Genomic DNA, 13,798 nt, shown 5'->3' with positions numbered 1-13,798 from the left:
TGGGTCAGGAAGATCCCCTGGAGGAGGAAGTGGCAGCCCACTCCAGTATTCTCGCCTGGAGAATTCCACAAACAGAGAATCGTGGCAGGCTACAGTCTATGGGGTCACAAAGAGTCAGACACGACTGAGTGACTAACACTTCTAGCTACATTAAAACAGAAAAGCACAAATGTCTGAAGAAATGCCTAGCTGTAATCATCAGGCATGTGTCAGCATCCTTGTTTGCTTTGCCCTGTTGTGGCATCTTTGATATGCCATGGCTGGGCTCCATGGTCAAGTTCAATGTCTGGCAGGGGATTCAGGGTCTGCTGTGGACTCGCCCATGACAGTGGGGGATGCTGACCAGGCAGCAGTAGTTGGAAGAGTCGGCATCGTGCCCTGGCAAGAGTCCCGTCCCATAGGTGTGCCCCACCACCCGGGCCTGGGGTCCCCAATGGGCTCTAGGTTACCGTGCCCCGAAATCACATCATTTCACATCATTTTCCAGAGTGTGGGGCCTCGGCCTTTATCAGATCCCCGAAAAGGCCTGTGATGCATTGGACCATCAACATAAAAAACAATGGGTGTTAAAGATGAGGTGATCTTGAAGGCCATCTGCCCAGTCTAACAGGTGGGAAACTGAGGCTCGGGGAACAAAGCCTCGGGCAAGTTGGAAGTCACGTGTCCTGCGACTGGAGAGCTCCCAGACTGGCTCAGCATCGGGACAGTCCCCCTGATGCCACAGCGATGCTGGGTGTTTGGCGTGTGTCGGATTGTGTCCTGACCCTGGGAGTGGAGTCTGTGCGGATGGGGCTGGTTCGGCTGAGGTGGCGCTGGAGTGGGGCCCAAGGACTGGTGTCCTTATGAAGAAGGGAAACCTGAACACAGACAGACACACAGAGAGAAGATGGCCAGCAGCAGACAGACACAGAGGGAACCTGGAGGCCGAGAATGCAGCGATGCCGTCCCGGACCGGGGCACCCAGAGGCAGCCAGGAGCTGGGAGAGGCAGGACGGACTGTCCCCCGGGGCCGGGGAGGGAGCGTGCTCCTGCCCGCGCCCAGATGGTGGGCTTCTGGCTGCCAGGCGGTGAGAACAGACGTGCTGTCATTTCAGGCCCCAGGTTTGTGGCTGTGTGTCGCAGCAGCCCTGGGAAGCTGACACACCAGCCCTTCTGGGATGCAGTGTCCACGGGGCCGTGAGCACAGGCAGGGAGTCTGAGACGCTCGGTTTTCTCCTCTGCTGGTTGTTCCCTGCCACCTCAGGCCTACGAAACATTTTGCCCAGAACCAGAAAGATCCATGCTTTCCACAGGCCTGGCTGAAACCATTTATTATCATCTCTTTAGACTAAAAATATCTAACGTCTTCGAAAATACATTAAAAAAAAAATTAGATTCTTGGAACAACAGTGTATTTTGTAAGACTTCGATAAAGATCTGTGATTTGTTTACACTTGGAAAGTGTTTACTCACCCATCAGTGACCCGTCCTTGGCAGAGGAATGCTTCTGGAAGAGAGATTGGGAACACGAAGCTTTTCATGAGCTAGAAACACACAGACACACAAACGCTTACAGGGTTATTCCGCATTCAGCAGAAAGGCAGTGAGACGTCAGTTCAGCCTCGACAGTAATAAATTCAAGACAAAGAAGTGATATCCAGCCCTGCTTAGTGTCACATAAACTTTGATTCTAGGGGTAGAAAAATGAACGAGAAAAGTAATAGAAATATGCTGCTTGTCCTTTTAAAAGTGTCTATGGCTGGATGAATCACAAGCTGGAATCATCTTGTGGGAGAAATATCAACAGCCTCAGATAGGCAGATGTTACCATTCTAATGGAAGGAAGTGAAGAGGAACTAAAGAGCGTCTTGATGAGGGTGAAAGAGGAGAGTGAAAAAGCTGGGTTAAAACTCAACATTCAGAAAACTAAGATTGTGGCAGCCTGTTCCACCAGTTCATGGCAAATAGAAGGGGGAAAGTGGAAGCAGTGACAGACTTTATTTTCTTGAGCTCCAAAATCACTGTGGACAGTGAGACTGCAGCCATGAAATTCAAAGACCGTTGTTCCTTGGAAGGAAAGCTATGACAAACCTGGACAGTGTATTAAAAGCAGAAATATCACTTTGCTGACAGAGGTCTGTGTAGTCAAAGCTGTGATTTTTCCAGTAGTCATGAACTGGATGTGAGAGTTAGACCATAAAGAAGGCTAAGCACTGAAGAATGGATGCTTTTGAACTGTGGTGTTGGAGAAGACTCTTGAGAGTCCCTTGGACTGCAAGGAGATCCAACCAGTCCACGCTAAAGGAAGTCAGTCCTGAATATTCACTGGGAGGACTGATGATGAAGCTGCAGCTCCAATATTTGGCCTCCTGAGGCAAAGAGCCAACTCTTTGGAAAAGACCCTGATACTAGGAAAGATTAAGGGCAAGAGTAAAGGGGGTGATTGAGAATGAGATGGTTGCATGGCATCACCGACTCAATGGATATGAGTTGAGCAGACGCCGGGAGGTAGTGAAGGCCAGGGAAGCCTGGTATGCTGCCATGCATGGGATCACAAAGAATCAGACACAACTGAGCGACTGAACAAGAAAACACATGTATAAAATGTGTATGTGTATATATGTGTGTGTGTGTGTGTATGCTGTACAGCATGAGTGATCTTAGTGGATCTCAATTCTCTGACCAGGGGTCAAACCCGTGCCCCCTGCAGCGGAAGCACAGAGTGTTAAGCATTGGACTACTGGAAGACTCCTTGTAAGCAGGGCTCCAGCCTCTGGGATCTGATGCCTGGTGATGTGAGGTGGCACTGATGGAATAATAAAAGAATAATAAAAGAAAATAAAGTACACAATGTATATAATGTGCTTGAAGCATCCTGAAACCATTCCCCTGACCTGGTCTTTGGACAAACCGTCTTCCACGAAACCAGCCTCTAGTGCCAAAAAGTTTGGTAACCTCTGCTTTGAAGTCTTTTCTTGAGGTGGATTTGAGGTCTCAGTGGTTGAACAAAGTAGAACAGCTTCCTGGGCCACACAGTGCTTGGAGCTGTCCCGAGGGCTATGCAGGTGAGGCTGTCCTTGTTGACTTTGGACTGCCGCTCGCCTTCACTCTTGCCCTTCCGAGGCCGCTGTCCCCATTCCCCGGGCAGGGTCAGGAGAGGGACTCACCTCCTGCCCTCCTGGCCTGGTGTCTGCCCTGCTGAGCCATGGGAGGCTCTTAGGAACCAGCTGGTTCGTGTCCTGGATCCCGAGCAGGATGTCTTAGTCCATTCAGGCTGCTGTAACAAACATGCCATAAACCAGGGCCTTATAAACAAGGGACATCTGTTTCTCCCAGTTCTAGAGGCAGCAAATCTGAGATCTGGATGCCACCAGCAGGGCCAGTTCTGGGGGAGGCCCTCGGCTGGGTCGCAGATGGTGCCTACTCGCTGTAAACTCATAAGGCGGGAAGAGGGAGGGGCTCTGGGGCCTCTTTAATCAGGGCACTGACTCCACTCTTGAGGCTCCACCCTCATCACCCCCCGAAGGCCTCACATCCTTATACGATCATCACCTTGGTCCTTAGGTTTTTAACATGACTCTGCAGGGTTCACATTCAAACTGTAGCACAGGCCAACATGAGTCAACACGTGGATGGTGCACGTACTCGGCTCCACTGCTGTGTGTAACCCCTCTTGTCTCCAGGCACATCGCTGATCTGGAAAAGTCCACGGTCACCATGGCCTCTAATCCTTCTTGTCTCAGACACCATCACTGATCTGGAAGTCCATGGTTGCTATGGTCTCCCAGGGGGCTCAAGTGGTAAACAGTCCACCTGCCAATGCAGGAGATGCAAGAGATGTGGATTTGATCCCTGGGTTGGGAAGATCCCTTAGAGAAGGAAATGGCAACCCACTCCAGTATTCCTGCCTGGGAAATCCCATGGACAGAGGAGCCTGGCGGGCTACAGTCCACAGAGGCACAAAGAGTCGGAGATGACTGAGCATGCACACACACACGTGTCAGGGGAGGGGATGCTTCATCCAAGAATCTAAAATCAACAGGGTTTTACTGACTCACTTTCTGGTTGTTGTCTTCATATATTTCTGCCATCTTTATAACAGGTATATTTCATATATTTCTGCCATCTCTGAAAATAATAGCTAATCATTTTCCATCATTGTTTTCAGTCTGTTTAACCTTCATTGTGCTCCAGGAAGCTCCCTTTTTCCCTCTATTTCTCCATTTTGTCCGATTGTTTTTTCATCTTTACTCCATCCACTTAGCTGCAACCCTTTCCACAATGAGTGAGTGTGCCTTGGTTGACTTCATTTATAGTCAAAACTGAAAATGCCTGTTTGAGTGCAGGGCCACATTATGAATGACCCCTGTTGCATATTCCTAGATTTGTTTGGAGAGTTGCCCGGCCCAGAGCTGTGTGCTCTTGCCACAGACCCTGGGCCCTAGTTCTCCTCCGAGGACTGGAGAAAATTCTCAGAGTCACCAAACCATAGTCAGGACACACCTGCTCGGTTCCCCTCCCCTCCCCCAGTCTGTCTGCTTCTATGGTCTGCTAAGGTAGCCCTCCAGTATCCTGATCCGTGTGTTTATCACATGCCTATAACTTTCCTTGCCAGTATAAAGGTGAATTATAGGTGTCACGTCTGCTCGAATCATGCTGTACCATCAGATGTGGATAGATATTCATGATACTGACAAAGTCAAGCTGTGTACCTGAGATGCCAGAATTTTTATTACTCTTTTTTGATTAGAGTCTGTTTCTTTATCAATGCTGTGTTCATTTCTACTGTTTTATTAGTACTTTTGAAAAGGTCAGGATCCCTTTATAAGGAGACTATTGTCCATTTTGTTAGCATCTGTCAAATGTTTTAGCGAGAAAAGTAACTTTTTTAACGTATTTTTTTGTCTTGTTTCAGGTGGTACCATGAGAAATTTGAAGATTATCCAAAATTCAGAAAAATCATGATTCCATTTTTGGTTTAAGTTTGTCGTCAGTGGAATTATCTTTGACTTGAAGCTTTTCAGTGATGTTTCTCTTGGGACCATGTAAATGAACTGATGTCTCTGTAATTTTTCTGGTACTTCACTGTTTTAAGATTTGCTCTAGGATTTTTTTCCCCTAGCAAATGTGTAAGCTGCCTAATAACAGTCTAATCAAACTGAAATCACAGGCTAAAGTATGACGCTGGCCACCAACCAGGTCAGGAATCTGAACTCCTCTGATTTGGGGTCTGCTTCCATGGAGTGGGGCTTGGTGGCTCAAATGGGAAAGAATCCGCCTGCAGTGCAGGAGACCTGGGTTCCGTCCGTGGGTGGGGAACATCCCCTGGCCAAGGGCATGGCAACCCACTCCAATATTCTTGGCTGGAGAATCCCATGGACAGAGGAGCCTGGAGGGCTACAGTCCATCGGGTCGCAGAGAGTCGGACGCGACTGAGCGACTGATACTTTCACTTTTCACTTTCACTTTCCATGAACTGAAACATTTCTGTAGCCCTTACACAACCTCTGCAGCATGAGTTTAAGGTCAAAGGTGACATCCGCCTCCCCCCACCAGAGGTATGTTCTATCTTCATGTCCCTCATCCCGCCAGATCAGACAGTTCTGGGTACCCACGGTGTACCCACAGCCTCTCACAATTGGGTGCTGGGCGGGCAGAGAAGTTGGGCCTGGAGAGGCCCAGTGGAGGCTGCTACCAAAGGCCTCTGGCACCTGCTCCAGCCTGGTCCACCAGGTGACCTCACTGGGAGGCAGGGGGCCAGGGGCATTCTTCAGGAACAAGCCGCTGTATCCCCCGCAGGAGGACTTCTGGTGTCCCTGGGCTGAGGGCATGAAGGTGCCCCAGCCAGCCCTCCCATCATGTCCTTCACCAGGCGCTGCTGGCCTGGGATGGCTTTCCTTCCTCCTTTGAGGGAGAACTAGAATTTTTTCAGGCACTTTTTTTTTTTTAAGTACTTTTCAAGATTGCACACCTGCAACTTGAAGCAGAATTTCTTATTCTCGATGCTCCTAACTCTACAGAGATCAATGGCAGTAATAACATTGACTAAGTATTGCCAGATATGTCAAAGGAGCCTCCCCTTTGGAAGGCTGTTGAGTCTCTGCCGCGAAAATGTAATGAACACGGTGAAGACCCCCTCCTCTCCTCTGTTGCTTCTGCATTTGCAGAGCTGGGAACTGGAACAGGGGTGAGTGGAAAGAGTTCCTGTTCGCTTATGATTGCTGACCATGCTGAGTGACGGGGGGACTCCAAGACGCACTATGTGGTGTCTTATGCATTCTTCAGCTGCCGCCTCCTGGCAGGGAGCACGCCCTCTGGCCCCTGCTCTCTGGGCCCCTGGGCACCCCCATCGGATCAGCCCCCCTCTCCCCTTCTCCTGGTTCACCTTCCCAAGCAGGGGCTCCCTCCGCATGAGTTTTCATGTAGAAACTGTATTCTTGGTATTAGCGGTTTGTTACAGTCTCTTAGGGTTTTCGAAAAGCTTTTCCTGATGTGGTTGTCCTTCATTTTAACTAAAACTGGAATGCTTTTGCAGGGAACTTTTATGATCAGATAAACTCTGTGCTTCATTTTAACTAAAACTGGAATGTTCCTGCAGGGAAACTTTATGATCAAATAAACTTTGAACCTTTTTCTGACTGAATAACAACTTGAAACTATGAAACAGTAAATACTTAGAGTGTCGTCTGGAAAACTCAGAAATCTGAGCAAGCCTTAACTGATTTGGGCCCTGGGTCCTGGAAGGCGTACCTGGCCAAGAAGAGGCTTGTCTGGGAGTCAGAGAGGCCCACTGGGGATTCTGCGTCTGTTGGTGCTCCTTTTTTGTGATCCAGAATTTGGAGTTCAGTGGGGATCTGACGCGCAGTCCCTGCCTCACTGGCACGCACTGTGTCTGACACAGGAAGAGATCTCAGTCTGCTTCGTCTGCCTGTCTTCCAATTGCTAGACACTAACGTAGCACGTTATGACAGTTCGTTATTGTGTTCAATATAAAAATAAAGGAGATTAATAAAATTACATTGAAGGCTCAGTCATTTTGTTACTCTTCTGTGTGGACAATTCTTCACACTAGAAGTTCAGACGGTAAACGTGAGTTTCAGCCCTGCAGTCTCCTTCCCACTCATATTAGCATTTCACGTGTGTGTGTGTGTGTTAGTCGCTCGGTCGTGTCCGACTCTTTGTGACACTATGGACTGTAGCCTGCCACGCTCCTCCGTCCATGGGATTCTCCAGGCAAGAATACTAGAGTGGGTTGCCATTTCCTTCTCCAGGGGATCTTCCCGACCCAGGAATCGAACTCCAGTCTCCTGCATTGCAGGCAGATTCTTGACAGTCTGAGCCACCAGTTAAGCCCTTACATTTCAGAGTGCCCAATATTTTTTGTCTCGTGATAGAGCTGTGTAACATTATTTATATAAATTTTATGCATTTCTGCTAGGGTTATTTTTAGATATTTTATTCTTTCTTGTGAATGAGACTATGTCCCCAAATACATTTTAGAACCAGGATGAATGAAAGGTATTCACAGTAATAAAGAATCCACCTGCTAATGCAGGAGACACAGGAGACTCAGCTTCAGTCCCTGGATCGGGAAGATGCTGTGGAGAAAGGAATGGCTACCCACTCCAGTATTCATGTCTAGAGAAGCTCATGGACTGAGGAGCCAGGCGAGCTATATAGTCTGTGGGGTCACAGAGAGTTGAACGTGACTGAGCATACACACCCACACACTGATGCTTCTGTATTTGTCACATCCAGCCATGCTTTTTAGTTTAGTTACTAAGTCATGCTGGACTCTTGGTGACCCCGTAAGATGGCAGCACTGCAAACTTCCCTGTCCTTCACTGTCTCCTGGTGTTTGCTCAATCTCATCCAACCATGCTGCTAAGAGTATTTTAAGAATTCCAGCTTTTTGTTGTCATTAATCTCAGGTTCTCCAGCTTCGCAACATACCATTCTCAGATACCTAGTTAGCTAGTTAGCTAGTTAGCTCTTGTTTTGCAGTATTTGAAGCTGTTGGTACTGGTGTTGTCTGCTGCTTATATTAGCAACAAATTCAAAAGGAGGATTAAATCATAGAGGTGATTGCTATGATTTTTGCATAATCTTAACAGGAACTCCTAACTCAGAATTATTATTTTGATCACTTTTATTTTCTTGTGTGGTTATTGTTCTGTTTTCTGCTTTAGCCATTGGGATCATGTCTTTGCTGTTTCTGTTCATTTTCTGTTTACTAAGATTTTCTTTTTTTTTAATATATTTATTTTATTGTATTTTTTAACTTTATAATATTGTATTGGTTTTGCCATACATCAACATGAATCCACCACGGGTGTACACGTGCTCCCCATCCTGAACCCCCCTCCCACCTGCCTCTCTGTACCATCCCTCTGGGTCGTCCCAGTGCACCAGCCCCAAGCATCCAGAATCGTGCATCGAACCTGGACTGGCGACTCATTTCATATACGATATACATGTTTCAATGCCATTCTCCCAAATCATCCCACCCTCTCCCTCTCCCACAGAGTCCAAAACACTGTTCCATACATCAGTGTCTCTTTTGCTGTCTCATACACAGGGTCATCGTTACCGTCTTTCTAAATTCCATATATATGCGTTAGTATACTGTATTGGTGTTTTTCTTTCTGGCTTACTTCACTCTGTATAACTCCAGTTAGATTTTCAAATTCACTTCGCACAGATGAGAAAGGAAGACAAGGATCTCCCAGCCGGTGTAGAGGAGATGACAGGCTAAGACTAGGTTCACGTGGACATTCTGATCTTGCAGCTCTTCACTGGTTGCTCTCAATGCTTATCTTTTTTTGTCTGTTTTACTCTAGCTTTTTATGTATTTATCTATTCTTGGTTGTGCTGTGTCTCTGGTTGCAGCATGCGGTCTTTCCTGAGCTTCAGTGCTCAGGCTTCTCATTACGGTGGCCTCTCTTGTTCGGGAGCACGGAGCTCCGGCCTCAGGAGCCGTGAGGCACGCGTGTGGAGTCTTCCCGGGCCAGGATCGAACCCAGTGGCCCCCACTTTGCAAGGCGGATTCTTCACCACTGGACTATCACAGAAGCCTTGATCTAAATGCTTTTAGAAAACCAGTCTTTTTGCTTGCAGTGGTGCTTTTTACTTTTCAACCGTTTGGGGGAATTTTATTTAAACTTTTTTTTTGTTCTTTTCCCATGTGTGGGTGTACTGGAGATTATTATCTGTGCAATTTCTCCTTTGAGGAATCTGAGTTTTCCTTTGTAGCCTCAAACCTTTTTTTATAAAATACAACATCATTTTAAACATTGGTGCCATTTGCTCTGTGGTTAATTCAGATACAGTATTTATACTGTTAGCATTCTCTGCAACCTTTTCTTCCAGATCACGTTTTCATTTTACTTCAAACAGTTCTTGCTTTGTGTTTTGATGCTGTTGTTTTTCATAGTTTTCCACTCTATAATCTGTACCTGCTATCAGTATAAGATAATCTACCTGCTTACTGCTTTTTGCCTTAATTCTGCTGCTGCTGCTGCTAAGTCGCTTCAGTCGTGTCCGACTCTGTGCGACCCCATAGACGGCAGCCCACCAGGCTCCCCCATCCCTGGGATTCTCCAGGCAAGAACACTGGAGTGGGCTGCCATTTCCTTCTTCAATGCATGAAAGTAAACAGTGAAAGTGAAGTCACTCAGTCATGTCCGACTCTTCGTAACCCCATAGACTGCAGCCTACCAGGCTCCTCCATCCCTGGGATTTTCCAGGCAAGAGTACTGGAGTGGGTTGCCATTGCCTTCTCTGTGCCTTAACTCTGCTCTGATAAAAAGATGGCCACAAAGCTCTTTTTGTTGATAAGTTCATCTGGCATTTCTTTGCCTGTCTCCTCATTCCAAGTTTTAAAAATCTTTTGTTTCAGTTACCTTTACCAACCTAACAAATGGACTTTGCCACTTAAAGCTCAAATTCTTTTACTAACTGAAATGTTCTTTTACACTGAAATGTTCTTTTATCATAGTTTATGCTTTTATTGCTTGTTTGCAGCTTCTTTTGTTTACTTTCTATAGGGATCTGGAAAGGAGAGTTCTTTCTTTTTTTTTTAAAGCATCCTTAGGAATGGTTTGGGGCTTCCCTGGTGTCTCAGCAGGTAGAGAATCCACATGCATTGCAGGAAACACAGGAGATTCAGGTTCGATCCCTGGGTCAAGAAGATCCCCTGGAGGAGGAAATGGCAACCCACTCTGATATTCTTGCCTAGAAAGTTCCATGGACAAAGGAGCCTGGCGGGGTACAATCCAAAGGGTCACAGAGAGCTGGGCACGACTGAGCACTAAGCGTCCAAGGAATGGTTTTATATTTTTAGGAGTACACTTAGAAGTTCCCAGTTAAATATGATAAGCTGAACATATGCTTTTACTTCGCTCTGCCGCATTTTGACCCCCATTACAGTCCCTGTGAAGGAGTTTAAGGATTGGGGTTGGCCCCATCAGGAGAATGAGACTGAGTCATTGCAGCATATCCACAGCACGTGTGGGAGTGGAGACAGGTAGAATCGAGTAGAGGTGCTGTGATATGCACGCGTGCTCAGTCACTTCAGTCGTGTCTGACTCTTTGAGACCCCGTGGACGGTAACCCGCCAGGCTCCTCTGTCCATGGGGATTCTCCAGGCAAGAACACTGGAGTGGGTTGCCATGCCCACCTCCAAGGGATCTTTCTGACCTAGGGATCGAGACCACTTCTCCCACATCTCCTGCCTTGGCAGGTGTGTTCTTTACCACTTGTGCCACCTGGGGCTGTGATGGTGGTCATCCCTAAATGCCAGAGCTGATGGGAGGGTGGAGGGCCAACTGCATAGAACGGGTAACAGTGCCTGCTCCCCCCGCTCCTCGTAAAGAGGACGCAAAGCCCAGAAATCAGCTCTGTGCCATCCCCAGGGGAGAAGCATGGTGGGGGCAGGGCTGGGAGGCCTCTCCAGGGAGAGCGAGAGCAAATAGATGCTTGCATGCTAGGAAAAAAGGCCTCCACGTTTGAGTCTTCATGAACCATCGTATGTAGCGTGGTGGTTGTCACCTTCTGCCTCGGGCTGCGTGGGAACCTGCACGGGGTGGTATTGCCCGTTAGTGACAGCTCCTGCTCTGCTTTTCTGGTCCTTTTTTAAAGGTGTGAACTGATGACCAAGAATCACCAGATACTTAGAAAAGTCCCTGTCATGAAAAGCAAACAGCTCTGGAGAAAAACCTCATTGCAGAAACAAAAGGGAAATGTTTTTTATTTGGTTTTGTTTTTTTTTAATTGTGACATCTGGGCAACTCAGCGTGCATAGATGAGTGGACATGTGTGGGACGGTTATCGTGCACTGAAATGTGACTCAGCGCCGTGAAGGGGTGGGTGGCTGATGGAGGCTGACAAACCACATCTGATGGACGTTTTATATCCAGATATGTCAAGACCTCTCAAATCTCAATAATATTTTAAATATTTTTTAATGGGCAGAAGGTTCGAATGGCCACTTCCCCAAAGAATATGTACAAATGGCAAAACGCACATGCAAAGATGTTTACCCTCTTCCGTCACTAGGAAAACACCAGTCAAGCCGCAATGAGATACCACTACCCACCTCTTGGAATATCTGAAATTAAAAAGGATGACCAACCAAAGCTTGGCAAGCAGGCGGAGGCCCAGGAACCCTCACAAACTGCTAGTGGGAATGGGGGACGATCTAACCACCTTGGGAAGCACTGTGACAGCTTGTTAAAAAGTTAAACATATGCTTCATGCATGATTCAAACAGTTCACTCCTAGGCATTTACTCAAGAAATAAAAAAAATAAATAAATATCTATACAAAAACTTTTACATCAATGTTCACAGCAGTTTTATTTATAATACCAAAAACTAGAAACAATGCAATTGTCCACCAACAGATGAATGGTTTAGACATATTGTTGTGTGGCCATACAATGGAATACTACCCTGTACTAAAAAGGAATACAGTATGAATCTCCACAACAGCATGAATATATCTCAGAATCATTTTGCTTGCTGAAAGAAGCCAGTTAATGAGTGCCAACTTCAATGTGTGCAGATAGACATTTGCCTGGGAATGCAGGCAGGGGATGGAATCTTACAAAAGGGCATAAGGGAATCTTTGGGGTTGATTGTGTGAAGAGTCCACAGCTGGATGCATCAAATTATACACTCTAAGTATATGCAGTTCATTGTATGTCCCTTACATCTCAAGCTTAAAAAATATATTATTACACTCACAAGACAATATGTGAAAATGAAATTATTGGAGAACAGTGAATCTAGTAACTCAGAAAATGAGAATTTGATAGAAGAGGTAGAAGGTTACATCAAGGTTGTCCTAGAAAATATAACTGAAGACCAAGAACAGGGCAACACAGCACCATGTAGGAGGCCCCACATTTGATTGTACATTTGAAACTAGGGGAACTCGGACTAGACAGGAAGCCGGGGTTAGCTTTCTGGTGAAGGGAGGAAGCAAGGGGAAAACAACCACCAGAGAGTGATACGGAGTTTCAAGTTGAGAGGGAAACACAGAGCAGTGTATCTGTGGAGAACAGTGGGCAATAGAAGTATAAACACGGATTGGACACCCAGAAGTCCTTGACTGTGAGCAAGATGTCTGATCTTCAAAGACAAGAGAGACTGGAACTCAGCCGGGAATCGAGAAGACTTCAGTGTTCCAGAATGGGTACTTTTTCTTCTTTGTTTTAAACATCTAAAGCAAATACATCACATCTATTTTTCAAGTATTAATACTCATGCTGGGTGGCTATATTTTACTTTGTGGTTTTATGTGTTCTTTTATATTTTCGTTAAACAAGAAAAGAATACAGAAGTGGACAGGGGAGTCTGGATGGTGAGGAAAGTGAAGTCAAGATGCTGTGAAGAGGAAAGAAGGCGGGCAGTAATCGCTGCGTGTCTTGAGTCAGACCCCCAGTGCACAAGGAGACTCCCAGGACCATGGAGAGCTCCCCGCAGGCAGCTGTTCTGTTCCTAGACAGAGGGTCTCACACTTTCTTTTGTTGCCATCTTTGTTGGGGGATTAGAGGCAGCACACGTTGCTGAGAGCACTTTTGAGATTTGATGACAGTTCTTGCACACTGAATGAAGGAGTTTAATGGGTGGCAGACACTGTATCGATGTATCCCCAGGGAGAAAAACCAAGATGAGGTGACTCAGTACATCTCTCAAGCACTGAATTAGACAAGGGGGTTAAAAGGCACAGGCTTCCCAGGTGGCTCAGTGGTAAAGAATCTGCCAGCCAATGCAGGAAATGCAAGACGAGCAATTGATCCCAGGTGGGGAAGACGTCCTAGAGTAGAAAATGGCAACCCACCCCACAATTCTTGCCTGGGAAATCCCATGGATAGAGGAGCCTAGTGGGCTACAGTCCATGGGGCTGTAAAGAGTCAGGCATGACTCAGCAACTGAATACACACGTAAAAGGCACAGTACAGTTTTTAAAGTAATTTTATGTGTTTTTTATTTTGGGGTGCACTGGGTCTTTGATGCTTTGCATGGGCTTTCTCTAGTTGCAGCACGTGTGGGCTGCTGTTCCTCGTGGTGCTCAGGCTTCTCACTGTGGAGGCTTCTCTTGCTTCAGAGCACGGGCTCTAGGCACTAGGGCTTCAGGAGTTGCCGCACTTGGGCTCAGGAGTTGTGGCTCTCAGTCTATAAAGCAGGGGCTCAGTAGTTGGGGCACATGGGCTTAGCTGTTCTGCAGCATGTGGAATCTTCCCGGACCAGGGATCGAACCCATGTCTCCTGTATTGGCAGGTGGATTGCTATCCACTGTGCCACCAGGGAAGTCC

At 46.8% G+C, this 13,798-nt stretch overlaps 1 protein-coding gene across 2 annotated transcripts in view; it reads left to right on the top strand.

Moving 5' to 3' along the window:
* Window positions 1-6,998, top strand: part of SRD5A1 (steroid 5 alpha-reductase 1) — a 37,447-nt gene extending 30,449 nt beyond the window's left edge. For both annotated transcript variants that reach the window (XM_027520590.1, XM_027520589.1), the window contains one exon: window positions 4,895-6,998. In XM_027520590.1, the coding sequence (XP_027376391.1) occupies window positions 4,895-4,961 (67 nt within the window). In that variant the 3' untranslated portion in view covers window positions 4,962-6,998. The remainder of the gene's footprint in view (window positions 1-4,894) is intronic.
* Window positions 6,999-13,798: the final 6,800 nt, after the last annotated feature.

This window comes from Bos indicus x Bos taurus, chromosome 20 (assembly GCF_003369695.1).
Source record: "Bos indicus x Bos taurus breed Angus x Brahman F1 hybrid chromosome 20, Bos_hybrid_MaternalHap_v2.0, whole genome shotgun sequence".
NCBI classification, from domain to species: Eukaryota; Metazoa; Chordata; class Mammalia; order Artiodactyla; family Bovidae; genus Bos; species Bos indicus x Bos taurus.
The sequence above is the reverse complement of the archived record's forward strand: the minus strand, read 5'-3'. Positions and strand labels throughout refer to the sequence as shown.